Source organism: Borostomias antarcticus, assembly GCF_949987555.1.
Source record: "Borostomias antarcticus genome assembly, chromosome: 26".
NCBI classification, from domain to species: Eukaryota; Metazoa; Chordata; class Actinopteri; order Stomiiformes; family Stomiidae; genus Borostomias; species Borostomias antarcticus.
In genome coordinates this window covers 10011782-10026877 of record NC_140259.1, presented here as the reverse complement: position 1 = coordinate 10026877, position 15096 = coordinate 10011782, and the positions used below count along the sequence as shown (strand labels likewise).

General features: G+C 44.9%; 1 protein-coding gene across 1 annotated transcript; it reads right to left on the bottom strand.

Moving 5' to 3' along the window:
* Nucleotides 1-221: 221 nt before the first annotated feature.
* crtc1b (CREB regulated transcription coactivator 1b) lies at nt 222-12565 on the bottom strand. The gene is made up of 14 exons (XM_084459202.1): nt 12434-12565; nt 10757-10873; nt 10238-10386; nt 9731-9784; nt 9532-9626; nt 8260-8345; nt 8104-8147; nt 7586-7809; nt 6747-6895; nt 5750-5962; nt 5002-5088; nt 3878-3964; nt 3620-3782; nt 222-2982 (listed from the first exon to the last, which is right to left on the bottom strand). The coding sequence occupies exons 1-14, from the start codon at nt 12557-12559 to the stop codon at nt 2771-2773; spliced, it is 1806 nt and encodes a 601-aa protein (XP_084315328.1). The 5' UTR covers nt 12560-12565; the 3' UTR covers nt 222-2770.
* Nucleotides 12566-15096: the final 2531 nt, after the last annotated feature.

The following is a 15096-nucleotide window of genomic DNA, read 5'->3' as shown; positions in this document are numbered from 1 at the left end:
TCATATTTAGCCCTATTCCTGGCTTCCCTGGCATGTATCTGACTAGTACAGGTTAAATATTTCTGTTTTGTGCAGTAGAGTTCTGTGTCAATAACGTCGGCGCACGCGCCCTGGCTCACAACTCTGTACTGCACAAAACAGAAATATTTTAACCTGTACTAGTCAGATACATGCCAGGAAAGCCAGGAATAGGACTTAACATGAAATTCAGTGTACTTATCCTTTAATGTCCAAAAATGACCCTAAATAAATAGTTCTTAACTTTGAGGTCCGAAGTAAACAAACTGTGATTCCATTTTACTTACAACTTTAAAATGTCAGGACAATACTTCTCTTCCTGGGGATTCAGGAGAATAAACGAGAAATAATTCATTTAACTGTATTATTACATTGGTAAATAGAAATGACTCCTTATAGCTAAAACTATTTTGAAGGAAAACTCTTGACAAAAAAACAAAGTTTGATATTATGCACTTTACCATAGATAAAAGGTTGACATTAATGCTAGAGTATACGATTCCATCAACCCAAAGTCCACTTAAGTGATTATCTAAAAGCCACTTTCATCCATCAAATAAAAACTTCTATTCACTTTTTCATAATATAAAGGGGTTATTTTAAAGGATCTTGACGGGGATGTAATGGTGAAATCAATGGGTAAATGTTTGACGCTGTTGAAAATGGTACTACTATTTAACTACACTTAATCTAGAATAGGAGTGAAAACACCAATTACATCTTTAGTATGAGAAAGGCCTTTTTTGATTGTGTGTTCGATAACACTTCTCGATGCGCATTTGTTTTTTCCGTATACAAAATGGAATGGTTCATCTATTTTTCATCCAGGCCTATCCTGAGGGGAGAACCTTATAATCATAGAAGTAACAGTAAGTAAAATCCTTTTAGAACAATTGTCTACAAAAACCTTTTTTTACCTTTTCTTTTTTTTTTTTTACGGTAAGGAGCACAAAATAGTTTTGCGTTTTCTTAAGAGTTTCCCTTTAAGGAAAGAAACCCTCTCCATATTTGCTCTCCATCAGAAATACTTGGAACCCATCTGTTTTTTTTCTTTCTTTTTCTTACAAAACATCAAGAATTTGGCTAGAAAGTGTACCGGTACAAAATACAGTACAATGATTTGTCAAACCTTACACTACATTACCACAAATATTGTCACCGACTAAGAGTTGAGTTTTTCTCAAATACAAGAAAATCTTACGAGAAGTTACGAAAATACATTGTCACACTAATTATACACTTAAAAACAGTATAATACTCATGTAAGGCAAAATCAGGTGTTCTCACAGTGACAAGTTCAATAGGTAAGGTTTCTGAAACTCATCTGGTTTATGGTTTCTGAAGCGTTTTTACTCATCTGGTTTCTGAAGCGTTTTTACTCATCTGGTTTCTGAAGCGTTTCTACTCATCTGGTTTCTGAAGCGTTTCTACTCATCTGGTTTCTGAAGCGTTTGTACTCATCTGGTTTATGGTTTCTGAAGCGTTTCTACTCATCTGGTTTCTGAAGCGTTTCTACTCATCTGGTTTATGGTTTCTGAAGCGTTTCTACTCATCTGGTTTATGGTTTCTCAAGCGTTTCTACTCATCTGGTTTATGAAGTGTTCATATTCATCTGGTTTATGAGGCATTTTAATCCTTTGTAAATGAGTCAATCTGGATTTACATTTTCAAGAACCAGACACAAAACAATTTTCTAATATGGGGATTTTGTTTAGCTATATTTTCAATGAGACTTTGCTAAACCATAATGGCAACAAAATGGAAGCAGTAGTTTAACATGTTTTCATCAATAAAGACACTTAAGTTGTTAATTGGCACAAGAAAAAGTCTTGGCTCTTGAGAGTGCTAAAAACTTATTTTTAGATTCTACTTTAAGAGGCCAAATATGATGACATATAGATGTTCTAACTGACAGTTTAAGAGGTCGGAGGCAAATATGGGGAGGATTTACTCTCCTTAATGCAACTAAATATGTTTATTATATAAATATGTAAATATGTAGGCTACAGATGAATAAATAGACACAAATCAGTGCAGTTTGTACAACATAAACAGACACATTTGGCATCAAACTTAAATTATGAAATGCAATATACAAAAACCTCAAATTAATAAATAATTAAATAAAAATACACAAACATCAAACACGTACATGACGAAAATATAAACATTTGGTTGTCGATAAAAATAAAGCTTTGAGTGTGAAGGAAGTTGGGAAAGAATTTTGAATTAAGTGTAATAACAGCTTGGCTGTGGTATTTGCACATAATATCGTAGAGAGCGTTCTTATCAGGTGGTGTGCTGTAGCCAACCTTCCTAGTGTCTTTTTTTGCCACGAAAATAAAGATAATGAACAGTTGTGACTTGTTTGGATATACATGTGTGTGTATGTATGTATCTATGTATGTATGTATATATACACACACATACACATATTACTTGCCATATATATGTATATATATAGCAAGTAATAGAACAGTAAACGCAGCAGGCTAGCAGAAGCGCCGAGTGACCAACGATCTCATTGAAATGACAGCAATGCCAAACCACACCCACGATGCATTGCATGTCCTTTATCCCACAATGCCTTTGGTGCCCCAGCTTGTCAGAGGCCTGCGGAGGTTGCGGGCTGGTTGGACAGCTGAATGTCCGTGCGTCTGGAGACCGTCGCCCTCACCTCACCCCTCCCTCTCTCTCTCTCTCCCCACAGGGGGCTTGTTTGTTTGTTTGTTGTTCTTGGTCCAGTCCCACATCACAGCCGGTCCATCCTGAACGTGTCCTCGGTGGCGGGGTCGGTCAGCACCATGTCGGGGTCGTTGAGCATGTGCAGACCGTCCAGGGTCAGGGGGTCGATCTTCAGCTCGTCCAGGGGGAACTGCGAGTCGGCGTCGAAGCTGACGTCCCCCACGCCGGCCAGAGAGTTGCTCAGCTCTTTGGAGAGGCTGGGTGGGGACTCTCCTGTGACTAAAAACCCAACATCAGGAAAGGGTGGGGACTCTCCTGTGACTAAAAACCCAACATTAGGAAAGGGTGGGGACTCTCCTGTGACTAAAAACCCAACATTAGGAAAGGGTGGGGACTCTCCTGTGACTAAAGACCCAACATCAGGAAAGGGTGGGGACTCTCCTGTGACTAAAAACCCAACATTAGGAAAGGGTGGGGACTCTCCTGTGACTAAAAACCCAACATTAGGAAAGGGTGGGGACTCTCCTGTGACTACAAACCCAACATTAGGAAAGGGTGGGGACTCTCCTGTGACTAAAAACCCAACATCAGGAAAACACTCACACACATTCATCAAATCAGTGCATGAATAAAAATGAGGAAATACGACAGGTTCTTTGACGCACACCATAAGTCCACACCTACAAAAAAGAGAATATTATATTTTCCCAACCTACTTAAATTGATCCAAATCAATAAATATAAATAAAAAATAATAATAAATAAAATAAAATAATAATTAAAAATAAATAAATAAATAAAATAAATAAATAAATAAAATAAAAAAAGCTAGGATGACTCACCTATTACCCCAAAATTAAAATTGAGCGACATGACTAGTTGCCGAGTTGGTCGCCGGCTCAAGCTGCTACGGTACCTGTGAGGATGATGTTGGGGATGTTGCTGAAGCTGAGCTGGGAGTCCTGCAGGCTGCTGCCCGTGAGACCCATCATGGCCGCCTGCGTGTAGTTGAGGGTGGAGCACGGGCTGTAGATGCTGTGAGAGCCGATCGGGTTCTCGATCATGTTGAACTGCTCCAGCTAGGCGCCAGAAAAGGTTGGGGAAAAAAAAACAATCGAGTTAGTTGATTACGTGTGTTTGAAACATGATTTACCACGTTTTGATGGTGGTCTACCTGGTGGGAGAGAGCGTTGGTCTGTCTGGACGCCAGCTGCTGGTCGTAGAAGGAATCCCCGAAGATGCTCCCGACCACAGGTAGGTGCTGTCAGACCAACGCAGAAGGCCGTTAAACCATCACTCTCATCGGCGGAGAAACGCCCCTGATTTAGCTCGCACAAAACACTTGCGATGAGGTTTCGCGGCATGTTACTACCCCATGACTGAGATCTCGTCTCCCGAGGGGGCATGAGCAGCGATGACGATGACAGGAGCGCACAAGCGAGGAAGCGGTTGAGAGAGCAGCAGCCAGTCCCGAGCGCCGCGTCACGACTCCTCACGAGGACACAAACACAGCGTCTCGCACACGGCCACACAAGCGATGGAGCGGAGGAAGGGCCACACAGCACCGTGTCCATATGCACTGCAACTAGCATACGAAGAGCAATTCATTAAAGGGGCGTCGTACTCAAGATCATGTTTAATTTAGGTCTATTTGTCCACTTCCCACCTTCTAAAACATTATTTTCCAAATGGGAACCTCAAAAGGTCGAGTGCAAGCCTTATTACCTTTCTGGAAAAGTATCCCAGTGACGCGTTTCTGCCAAAATGCATCATGGGAGGACTTGTAACAGGAAGTAAACTGCACCCAGTGCTTCAAGCACTACCGAGCGTTACGTTAGTTCATATATTTGGGAAACTAGTCATTACTGGTAGCAGTCTGTTAGCGAATGCAATTCGTTTTCTGTGGGTCGTTTGAAAGCTTAAATATCTAACTGCACAAAATGATGTCAAAGAGGTCGCAACTTTCTGAGAAACTTTGAAGCTCAACGCAAAGGCCAAGAAAGTCTAGATATACATTTTAGAAGTATAGATATACATTTTAGAAGTATATATATACATTTTAGAGCAAGAGGAGAGCAGTCTCTTCACTAAAAGTTCTGGAACCTTCCAAGAACTATGACGAAGCAAAACCATGAACAGTGGTCAGCGGAGAGGATGGGGGGTTGCGATTGGCCGACACCACCAATGGTAGAATTAGTCTGGGGGTGTGAGAGGCAGCTCTATTAGTTTTTGCCGGTTCCCTGCGCAAAGCCCTTCCCCAAAGAAGCAGCCGGGTGGTGGACTGGGCGCGGCCCTTACTTGAGGCGAGCCGCCGGGGGAGCAGCCCTGGGTGGAGACGGGGGAGGTTGGAGACTGATTGGCCGGAGAGCCGGCCTGATTACGGTACTGTTAGAGGGAAGAGGGTTAGGAGGAGCGCTCCGGAACAAGTCACTCAACAGTCAGACAGAGGGACCGGGAACGGTCGGAAACGGGCGTCCCTCAACGGATGGATGTGACGACACAGTCGACTGCTCGGCCCCAAGGAACGGACTAAAACACCAAAACAGAATCCCCCCCCCCCCCAATTTGTTTGAGTTCCCATTGGACGACTGAAGTAGAAGTGCTGATTCGCCAAGTCAACTCAACAGAAGCTTGTGACCATACAGACATGACTATCAAGCTTCCAGCTTCAGCTTGTCATCTGAACATGCATCTTCCTCATCTCACTAATCGATGCTTGCCGTCTGGATCACTACTTTAAAAAAATAAAATAAAAATAAATAAAAATTAAATAAAATTAAATTTAAAAAAAATACATCATTTCCTGCATGCAGTCAAGAACCAGGAGAGGTCCAGCTGAGATAACAGGGACCCTACGGCTTCCAGCTCCCACAGATAGAACCATCTGATTAATGCAGGATCTGACCATACAAGACGCAGTGTACATCTGGAAAGTCTTACTTCCAGTAACCATACCCCCCCCCCCTCTATCTCCAGGATTTAAATAACATTTCTGCCAGTTTATATGTTTTAATGTACAATAAACCCTAAAAAAACGCAGCCTCACCGAGTTGATGTTGATGCCAACGCTGGTCTGGTTCTGCATGTCCGGGGAGGGCGTGGCCAGCGGGGGCAGGGTGATGAGGCGGATGCCCTGGGGCAGGGCCTGCTGCTGCTGGAGGTCGCTGATGACCTGCGCCTGGGCCTGGGGGGTCAGCTGACTGAAGAAGGGGTACTGGGACAGCTGCTGCTGGAGAGACAGGGTTTCCATCGACACCACCTGAGGAGAAAGAGAGAACGCTGGCTTTCAACGACTGAACACAATATATATATTATATACTATACATAAACTATATATATACTATATATACTATACATAATATACCGTCCGGAACTGATTTAGCAGAATGGGATGGGTTTGGCCCGTTAAAGGGTTCATCTAATTAATGACTACATGCTTAAAGCTGCAATAACAGATTTTTTTTCACATTTTATCAAAACTAATTAAAACCACCTGATATCAGATTGTTGGGGAGGGTGATCATGGAGGGGTTTGGGGGGGAGGGCGGGGGGGGAGGGTGATCATGGAGGGGTTTGGGGGGGGGTGGGGGGGGGGGTGATCATGGAGGGGTTTGGGGGAAGGGTGGGGGGGGCTCTGGTGATCATGGAGGGGTTTGGGGGGAGGAGGGGGGGGGGGTGATCATGGAGGGGTTTGGGGGGAGGAGGGGGGGAGGGTGATCATGGAGGGGTTTGGGGGGAGGGGGGGGCTCTGGTGATCATGGAGGGGTTTGGGGGGGCCCTGGTGATCATGGAGGGGTTTGGGGCGCTCTGGTGATCATGGAGGGGTTTGGGGGGGGGGGGGGATCATGGAGGGGTTTGGGGGGAGCTCTGGTGATCATGGAGGGGTTTGGGGGGGGGGCGGGGGATCATGGAGGGGTTTGGGGGGGGCGGGGGATCATGGAGGGGTTTGGGGGGAGGGCGGGGGGGAGGGGGATCATGGAGGGGTTTGGGGGGAGGGCGGGGGGGGAGGGTGATCATGGAGGGGTGTGGGGAGGTGACCTGACCTGGGGGATGTTGATGGGGGGAGACAGGGTGGGGGAGAGCTGCTGAGGGGAGCGCTGGGTCTGCAGGTCGGCGCTGAGGGTGAGGGGCACCACGGGGGGGGGCCTCCGCTGGGCCGACCCCGTCATGGGGAGCGGGGGGCTGCTCACACCTGCACACACACACACACGACAGAAAAACACACATGAAATCAATTAGGAGACGTGTTAAAGCAATTCTATTACATTGGGGCGGCTGTAGCTCAGTCGGTAGAGCGGGTCGTTCAGTGATCGAAGGGTCAGCGGTTCGAATCCCAGCTCCGACTGTCCACATGTCGAAGTGTCCTTGAGCAAGACACCTAACCCCAAATTGCTCCCAATGAGCAGGTTAGCACCTTGCATGGCAGCTGCCGCCATTGGTGTGTGAATGTGTGTGTGAATGGGTGAATGAGAGGCCATTGTAAAGCGCTTTGAGTGCCGCTAAGGTGGAAAGCGCTATATAAATGCCGTCCATTTACCATTAATTGCAGCGTAGTTATTTGGAGGTTATTTCAGTAATAACACAGTGCTTTATCATGGTTACTGCGATAGCTGTGCTGCAGCATAAGTGTGAAGCTGAGTGGCGTCGCCCTGCGTCGCCGCGCCAATAACCTCGATAAAGCACCCATAAGGTTTTCGCTTTTATACAACAGCACTGCACTGTCCTTAAATTTTTTTGGGGAAAAATATAGGTTTGTAGTGTTCGATTTCGCTAAATTTACTTCCGTTGTTATGGTTAGCGTTTCTGACGGCAACCTGTGAATCACGCCTGCCACGGTGACACCTGGACATCCTGACCTCTGACCTGGCGCCGACCTCCTTACCGTGGCTGGCCACGCTGATGCCCAGGTGGGTGAGGTTGGTGGTCAGACTGCCGGTGCTGTTGGCGGCGCTGAGGGCGGGGAAGGCCACGGTGTCGTCGGGGTCCAGGGGCGTGGGTAGGGGGGGAGGGAACTGGATGTTGGTGAGGTCGGGCAGCGAGCCGCCCGTGTTGTGTGTGGCGGGGAGCAGAGAGGCGTTCACTTCCTGGTCAGGTGACGGGAATATGCTAGGGAGGGGAAGGAGGCGAGGAAGGAGGCGAGGGAGGGAGAGGAAGGAGGCGAGGGAGGGAGGGAGGGAGGGAGGGAGGGAGGGAGGGAGGGAGACTGAATCCTTGCAAAGAAGGTGTACATCAATCAAAGAGGGAACTATACATCTCAATACTAATTCCGGAAACCGTAGGTTTGGCCCACCGGGTAGGGTCGACATGGACGACCATTCCTAGCCACCAGGGGGCACTGCAGGCACGGAGCACTGGTAATGATAAGCAACAGAAAAAGGCATGCAGGCGTAACGCACTCACTTGATACCCGGGACGTCACAGGACTTGGGTCTTGATGAGTCATTCTACAGAGGATGAACAAACTCAGAAAATAGTTCCAACTTAAGGAGCATAAACAGCATCATCATCATCGTGAGTAACCAGAATGTTTAATTTCCCTTAATTTCCCCCAAATACCTTCTTGTTATCCCACATCTGCTTGTGTGTGTCCTTGTCTGCGTCTGGTTCGGCCTGCTCAGCTCCAGGGACTGTGAGCAGCAGCACTAGATGACAAACAAACATGTCAACAAAGCTGTAATCCATATTACGATGATTACAGTATGAAAACGAACTGCAGCGATTACTCGACAACATCCTTACTTCAGGGGTCGGATAATATGAATGAATGGATCTGAGGAAGGGAGGAGTTACAGGTGGGAGGAGTTACAGGAGGGAGGAGTTACAGGAGGGAGGAGTTACAGGCTGGTTCCAGGCTGGAGGAAGAGCCAGGAAGATTCCAAACGTTACACGCTTGGGTGTTAACTCAATAAATATAGGCTATTGGGAGCTGTACCAGTGATGAGTACAATCTCTTCTTTATTGCTGACGTTTCTCTATCCAGCACCTTATATCTCTTTCTCCAGGCTGGATTCCTCCAGGACCAGAGTCTCATCACGGCAGTATTGATCTGCCTTCCTGTTTCATTCCAACTGAGAAGACGAGCCTTGGAGGAGTTCAGCTGCCTTCAAGACGAAGCTAGAGTGTCTGCAACGTTGGATCGGGCTGCCATGTTTGTTGGTGAATACAGGCGCCGGTTGGATGGATTTTACTGCTGAATTTTAAACTTTCAACATTCTAACAACTGCCAACTTTGGAATGTTGGTTGGCGTTGATTGGGGCCGTGTGCAAACACCTTAAGTTGTTTCCAAACCGAAACACAACCTGTGAGCTTTTGTTAGTTGTTTACACTTAGTCCTCTGTGTTCTAAATATTCCTCTGTGTTCTAAATATTCCTCTGTGTTCTAAATATTCCTCTGTGTTCTAAATATTCCTCTGTGTTCTAAATATTCCTCTGTATTCTAAATAGTCCTCTGTGTACTAAATACTCCTCTGTGTTCTAAATAGTCCTCTGTGTACTAAATATTCCTCTGTGTACTAAATATTCCTCTGTGTACTAAATATTCCTCTGTGTTCTAAATATTCCTCTGTGTTCTAAATATTCCTCTGTGTTCTAAATATTCCTCTGTGTTCTAAATATTCCTCTGTGTTCTAAATATTCCTCTGTGTTATAAATATTCCTCTGTGTTCTAACTATTCCATGCTATAGCGTGGTGGCTTACTGGTTTCCTGAGGATGTGTGGAATTATGCATGAATAAATAGAGATCCATCCATCCATCCATCCATAAATAGAGATGTGCATGAATATTAAGCGTGTGTTTGGGTGTGTAAGTAACCGGATCCTCGGTCACCTCGTTTGGGCTGGAGCTCTTGAGAGCCGCTGGCGTACGTCTCCCCCTGCTTGGGGTTCATGGTACTCTGGTGCAAGGCTGAGTCGGAGTTTGTCCTGTGGGTATTAGAACCAACGGCGGTCACCAAAATTGGATTTTCATAATATACAATAAGCAAAATGGGTAGAGCGTGTGCGGTTTAGGAAGCAGCGTGTCCTACCTCCTCCAGCTGGTGTCCGGCGGGGGGGACAGGTACACAGAGCCGTAGGGACAGCTGTCGATGTGGGTCTGGTTAAGGATGTTGCTCAGATGTCTTTGGCCTCATACATGCAATACCAGCTGTGATCAATCACTGACACCATGAGGTGTTTAATAGCCTAGGTAGCTACTGAACTGTGTATATCCCTTGGGAACAGTCTTTCAGTCTTACAAACAATGAACTAATGGTTCTAATTACTTATTACCCCCTTGGTGAGCTTCTTGTCTTTGAAATCAAGAGTTTAACATGTTTTTGAATGATTTTTCACGGTGCCCACCCACATCCATTGTATGACCTAAACGGTGGTAGAGCAATTATCAGACTTTCTCAAAAGTGCTAGTTTTGTCAACGTTTTGAACTGAATCATTGTATATGATCATAAGTAACCTTAAAACAGGGCTAAACATGATTTCCCTTTACTACTCCTTTAATTTACTACAATTTAATTGTCTTGCAGGTTAAATAAACGTGATCTTGTTGAGAAAGGATATTTGTCGGCCTTGTTTGTCCACGGCGAGCGGTCTGCGGTGAGGGGAGCTGACGCGCCCACGGTCCCGGTAAACGCGGTCCACTAGTCCGTGGTGTCTATTGGTTCGACTGGTGTCCAACACAGAGTTCTGAAGGGGACACACCAAATAAACGACGTGTGAAAATGACACATCTGAACCACACAACAAGCACAACCAAAAGCTCTCGGTATAAATGGTGCAAATGTGCTTTTTTAAAATGGGTCAAGCTATGGGGGCCTACATCTCGATGCTCAAGTTGGCAAATGTATTTCAGAAATGGAAAGCCATGATAAGCAATGACATACTTGTGTTTGTGGCGTTTGTGTATTTTACATTCGGGGACGAAGGAAGCCTACACAAAGTGTTGGTAAAACCTTGTTAATTGGCTAAATGAATTATTGAAAAAGAGAAGTCTAGTTGTCAAACGGTGCATATAAGAACCACGTTGTACCAGCTGGTGAAGAGTCTGGGAGCTCACCTGAAAAGGCAGGTCAATGTTGCTATTTCCAATCTGATTGACATTGGGCAGTGAGCCTCCATAGAATTGTCCACGATTCTGCCCTAGTTGCAAATACTGGGTCTTCTGTAACTGCAGCTGTGCAAAGTAAAATTGCATGAAAGCATGAATGAATGATTCAACTGATACATGACAAATGAGAATAAAGACTTGATCCACAGAGATAGGTGTAGGTGAGTAACACAAAATGGAGGCACACATCAGGATGGACAAATAAATAGAGAATATGGGCCTCGGTGGACTCCAGCTTGATATTTTAACGTGCTAAATTGCTAAAGTGAATATACAAGTTCACAAATAACAGGAAACAATGTCGTCATCTGAACAGACTAAAGTCATGAACACCTTGCTCTGTCCGTTATGTTGGCTGGAAATGTGTTTGCAAATGGTGTCTTTTGAAACTCGGGGTATCAAGTTTTGCTATAACTGCATTAGTCTGAAAAAAATTACTTTGGGATGTTCTTCAGTAGTGGGGTCATACTCTAATGCCAATGGCCATTTAGCTGCCGCATTTTCAAACAGGCTAGTCTAGACTCCCTGGATGAAGTTGTAGGTCAGTCACCTACTGCTCAGGCCTAAATAATGGATTGCCGTTGCATGAATGATGCAGTCAACGTGGACATGGATGAATGAATAGACAAAGGAATTTGGCACAAACCACCAGACAGGTATTGGAAAGTGAACCAAACAAGGTAGCTAGATACGAACATGTCCCTCTAGCTTATAAACACACAGCTCTACTCTGCGCAGTATCTGCAGGGGAAGTTGCTTCTACTGCTGCTCCACATTTTATGAATGAAACGTTACGCGCGCGTAAAGTTGTGTGTGTGTGTGCGTGTGTGTGAGGGTGTGTGTGTGTGTGTGTGTGTGTGTGTGTGTGCTCATGTGTGTGTGTTTTGCTACATCGTACCATCGGTTCGAGGCTAGATTGTAGCTAGACTATCATTTGGGTAGTGACTCAATGAAAAACGTTCCCAATGCTGTTAACCAAACACAGCCAACACGCAGCTGCGCCTTTGCTTGCTGGCACTATAATGCTCAACTGCTTGGTAACGTCGTTAATGTTAGTTTAATGCATATCAACATTTGATTATGACTATTAGAAAGCTAGAGCTAGATAGATAGCATGTTGATGAGATCCAGCCCAGTTACCGTTAGCACTAGCTAACTACGCGGAGGCACATCAAATCCGGATGACAATACAGAATGCTAGTAGTAAATAATTAAGTATATACTAGGTAATAATAATAGTGTCTAACTCAGCTTATCAACGTCGGAATTGGGTTATTTAAGGCCGTTTTTAGCATGTCAGAGAGCTGTGGTTAACCAGCTAGAGCTCTGGTTTTCTGACAGCTGGCTAAAAACAAGTTGTCAGGCGTGCAGCTGCAGAGGATGGATCAGACTGGGTCACCAGCAGCTGGCGGACTAATCTACCCCTCCATCAGACACTTCTACCCCTCCATCAGTCTAATCTACCCCTCCATCAGACACTTCTACCCCTCCATCAGGTATCTACCCCTCCATCAGACATATCTACCCCTCCATCAGACACTTCTACCCCTCCATCAGGTATCTACCCCTCCATCAGACACTTCTACCCCTCCATCAGTCACTTCTACCCCTCCATCAGACACTTACCCGCGCGGCTCGGGTGATATTCAGGTCCTTCATCACCTCTTCGAAGGCTGCGGTCTCCTCTGCTTGCTTTTGATTGTGTAAAGCGATTTTCTCGCTAAATTTGCGGGGATTGTTTGAGGACGCCATCTTTCTCTCTCCTCCTCCTCAATGGAACGACGCTACGCACCGCGTACGCCTGCGTGGGTTCGGTGCGTCATGACGCACGCCTCCTACCTGAGCAGGGGTCGCTCTGTCTGCTCTGTCAGATGATCTGTCTGCGTGGGTTCGGTGCGTCATGACGCACGCCTCCTACCTGAGCAGGGGTCGCTCTGGCTGCTCTGTCAGATGATCTGTCTGCTCTGGCTGCTCTGTCTGCTCTGGCTGCTCTGTCTGCTCTGTCTGTTCTGTCAGATGATCTGTCTGCTCTGTCTGCTCTGTCAGATGATCTGTCTGCTCTGTCTGCTCTGTTAGATGATCTGTCTGCTCTGTCTGCTCTGTTAGATGATCTGTCTGCTCTGTCGAAGATTTGCTCAAGGAAAAGCCACAATGTATTTCTAGTTGATAAACTAGCACTTCTGAGTAGAAGCATGATCCTTGGCATATTTGTGTGATGTTCGCACTGGACAAAACCGTCCATAATAATGTTCTTCTAGCTGGGCCTTCATCTCATCATCCCATGTCTGCTTGTCTCTCACAAGACTCAAATATTACGTTGAATCTCTGCAATGTGCCACGTCTCCCCTCAAACTGGTATTCTGAGGGCGTATCGAAGGGTCAAAATGGAAAGTGTGACAGGTCGTAACAGCAAATGAGAGACGCTAGCCCAGATTAAATGGGCGGGGCATATCTATGGGTGTATTCATAAAATCTTGGTTTCATATCTTTCCTTTAAAAACTCATCATGTTTCGTCATTGTTGCATTTTTCTGCTATTACAAAGCGCCTTGACCATTTCTATACCTTTGAGCCATAAGACTTAAGTTATGTTGAGTTCACATAATATCTTTAATCAAGGTTAAACATATGACACATTCCCCTTTGATTACAGTGGGTTCTACTGATAATGCACTTAAAATATAATATATATGTGCTTTGAGTCAGAAAGACAAAACTCCACAAAAACACTAACACTAAGGCAAACGGGTGACGTTTGTAAAACAGGTAGAGGTCGTCCATTCAGTCATGTTGTACTTTCAAATGGAAAATCTGAAATTGCAAGCTTGTTACTGGAGTATAAATTAATAACCAACTATTAGTTCCACTTCAATCACTTCTACCTGTTCTGAGACAGACTTATCCTTGGTGTTAGTGTGAAACGACAGCTGTCCTGTAAAGAATGTGTCGTTTCTTTCAGCCCCTTGCTCATCCAACTTTCACATTTCTGAAGCGGATGTGTTTAAGACGTAATATACATGTTGCATACTTGCACTTCCATCTCCGGTCGACGGAGTGTGAGCGACTGAAAAGCAACCACCTCACCTGAACTCTCATCCAACTTCTTTCCATTATGACTGAGGTGAAAACCCAAAGTCATAATAATTGTTCACAGAAAGGACTTGAAAATAATTTAGCTGCCATAAGAGTTCAATGGAATTTCAAAGTGACACAGTTTGTCAATGTATAACTATCAAAACAAGTGTTTCATTGTGGCTCTGTAAAAAAAAAAGATCAGCCTAATGACACTGATTAAGAGTATTGCAATTAGAGTGTGCTTGTAAATCCACCCGTCACATAGATATTACACTGATATTGATCCCATACACGAGCCGCGAAAAGACTGGGTTCTGTCCATGGAAGTGAGAGCAGACTGGGTTCTGTCCCTGGAGGTCTATAGACTGGGTTCTGTCCCTAGTGGTCTATAGACTGGGTTCTGTCCCTGGTTCTGAAGGTCTATAGACTGGGTTCTGTCCCTGGTTCTGGAGATCTATAGACTGGGTTCTGTCCCTGGTTCTGAAGGTCTATAGACTGGGTTCTGTCCCTGGTTCTGGAGGTCTATAGACTGGGTTCTGTCCCTGGTTCTGAAGGTCTATAGACTGGGTTCTGTCCCTGGTTCTGAAGGTCTCGATGCTGTTATCCCTCTCTAGATAATAAAAGTGTAAGGCGCCTAACCTCTTTGAAAAAAACAATATAAAACCGAGGTATTAGCGTGAGGGTTGACTTGTACAGTACACGGTACAGTAGGCATTAAAACATTTCATGACACAAAAAAGCCATCAAATCGGTCATAACTTCTCTGGTTGTTTGTGCAAAAAGGCTCATTGGAACAAACACATTTGAGCCCAACATAATAATAGAGTTTAAAAGAATAATGCTCTCTTAGCAAACCAGAGGCTTGTTGTTGTTCTAATGCTGTTTTCTTGTTCTAATACCTGGTTTTGCTGTGACATAACCATCGTTATTATTCACTGACCAAGAAAGATACTTAAGAGTTCCAGCACACGGCCATTCTTACAGTATGTTTCAATATTTCCTGCAACACATTATTTTAGCACTGGCCCTCAACACTTCAAATCACTCGTTATAACGTCTCACACGGACCTCAACCATCAGGAAAAAAGAAAAAAAAAAAGAATGTGTATTTAGCAAATTTACACTAATATTTGCTTATTTCCAGTCATTCTGTCGAACACACACATAAAATGTGGATCACCTCTGAGATGACCATATCTCATGAACTGTCCCGCG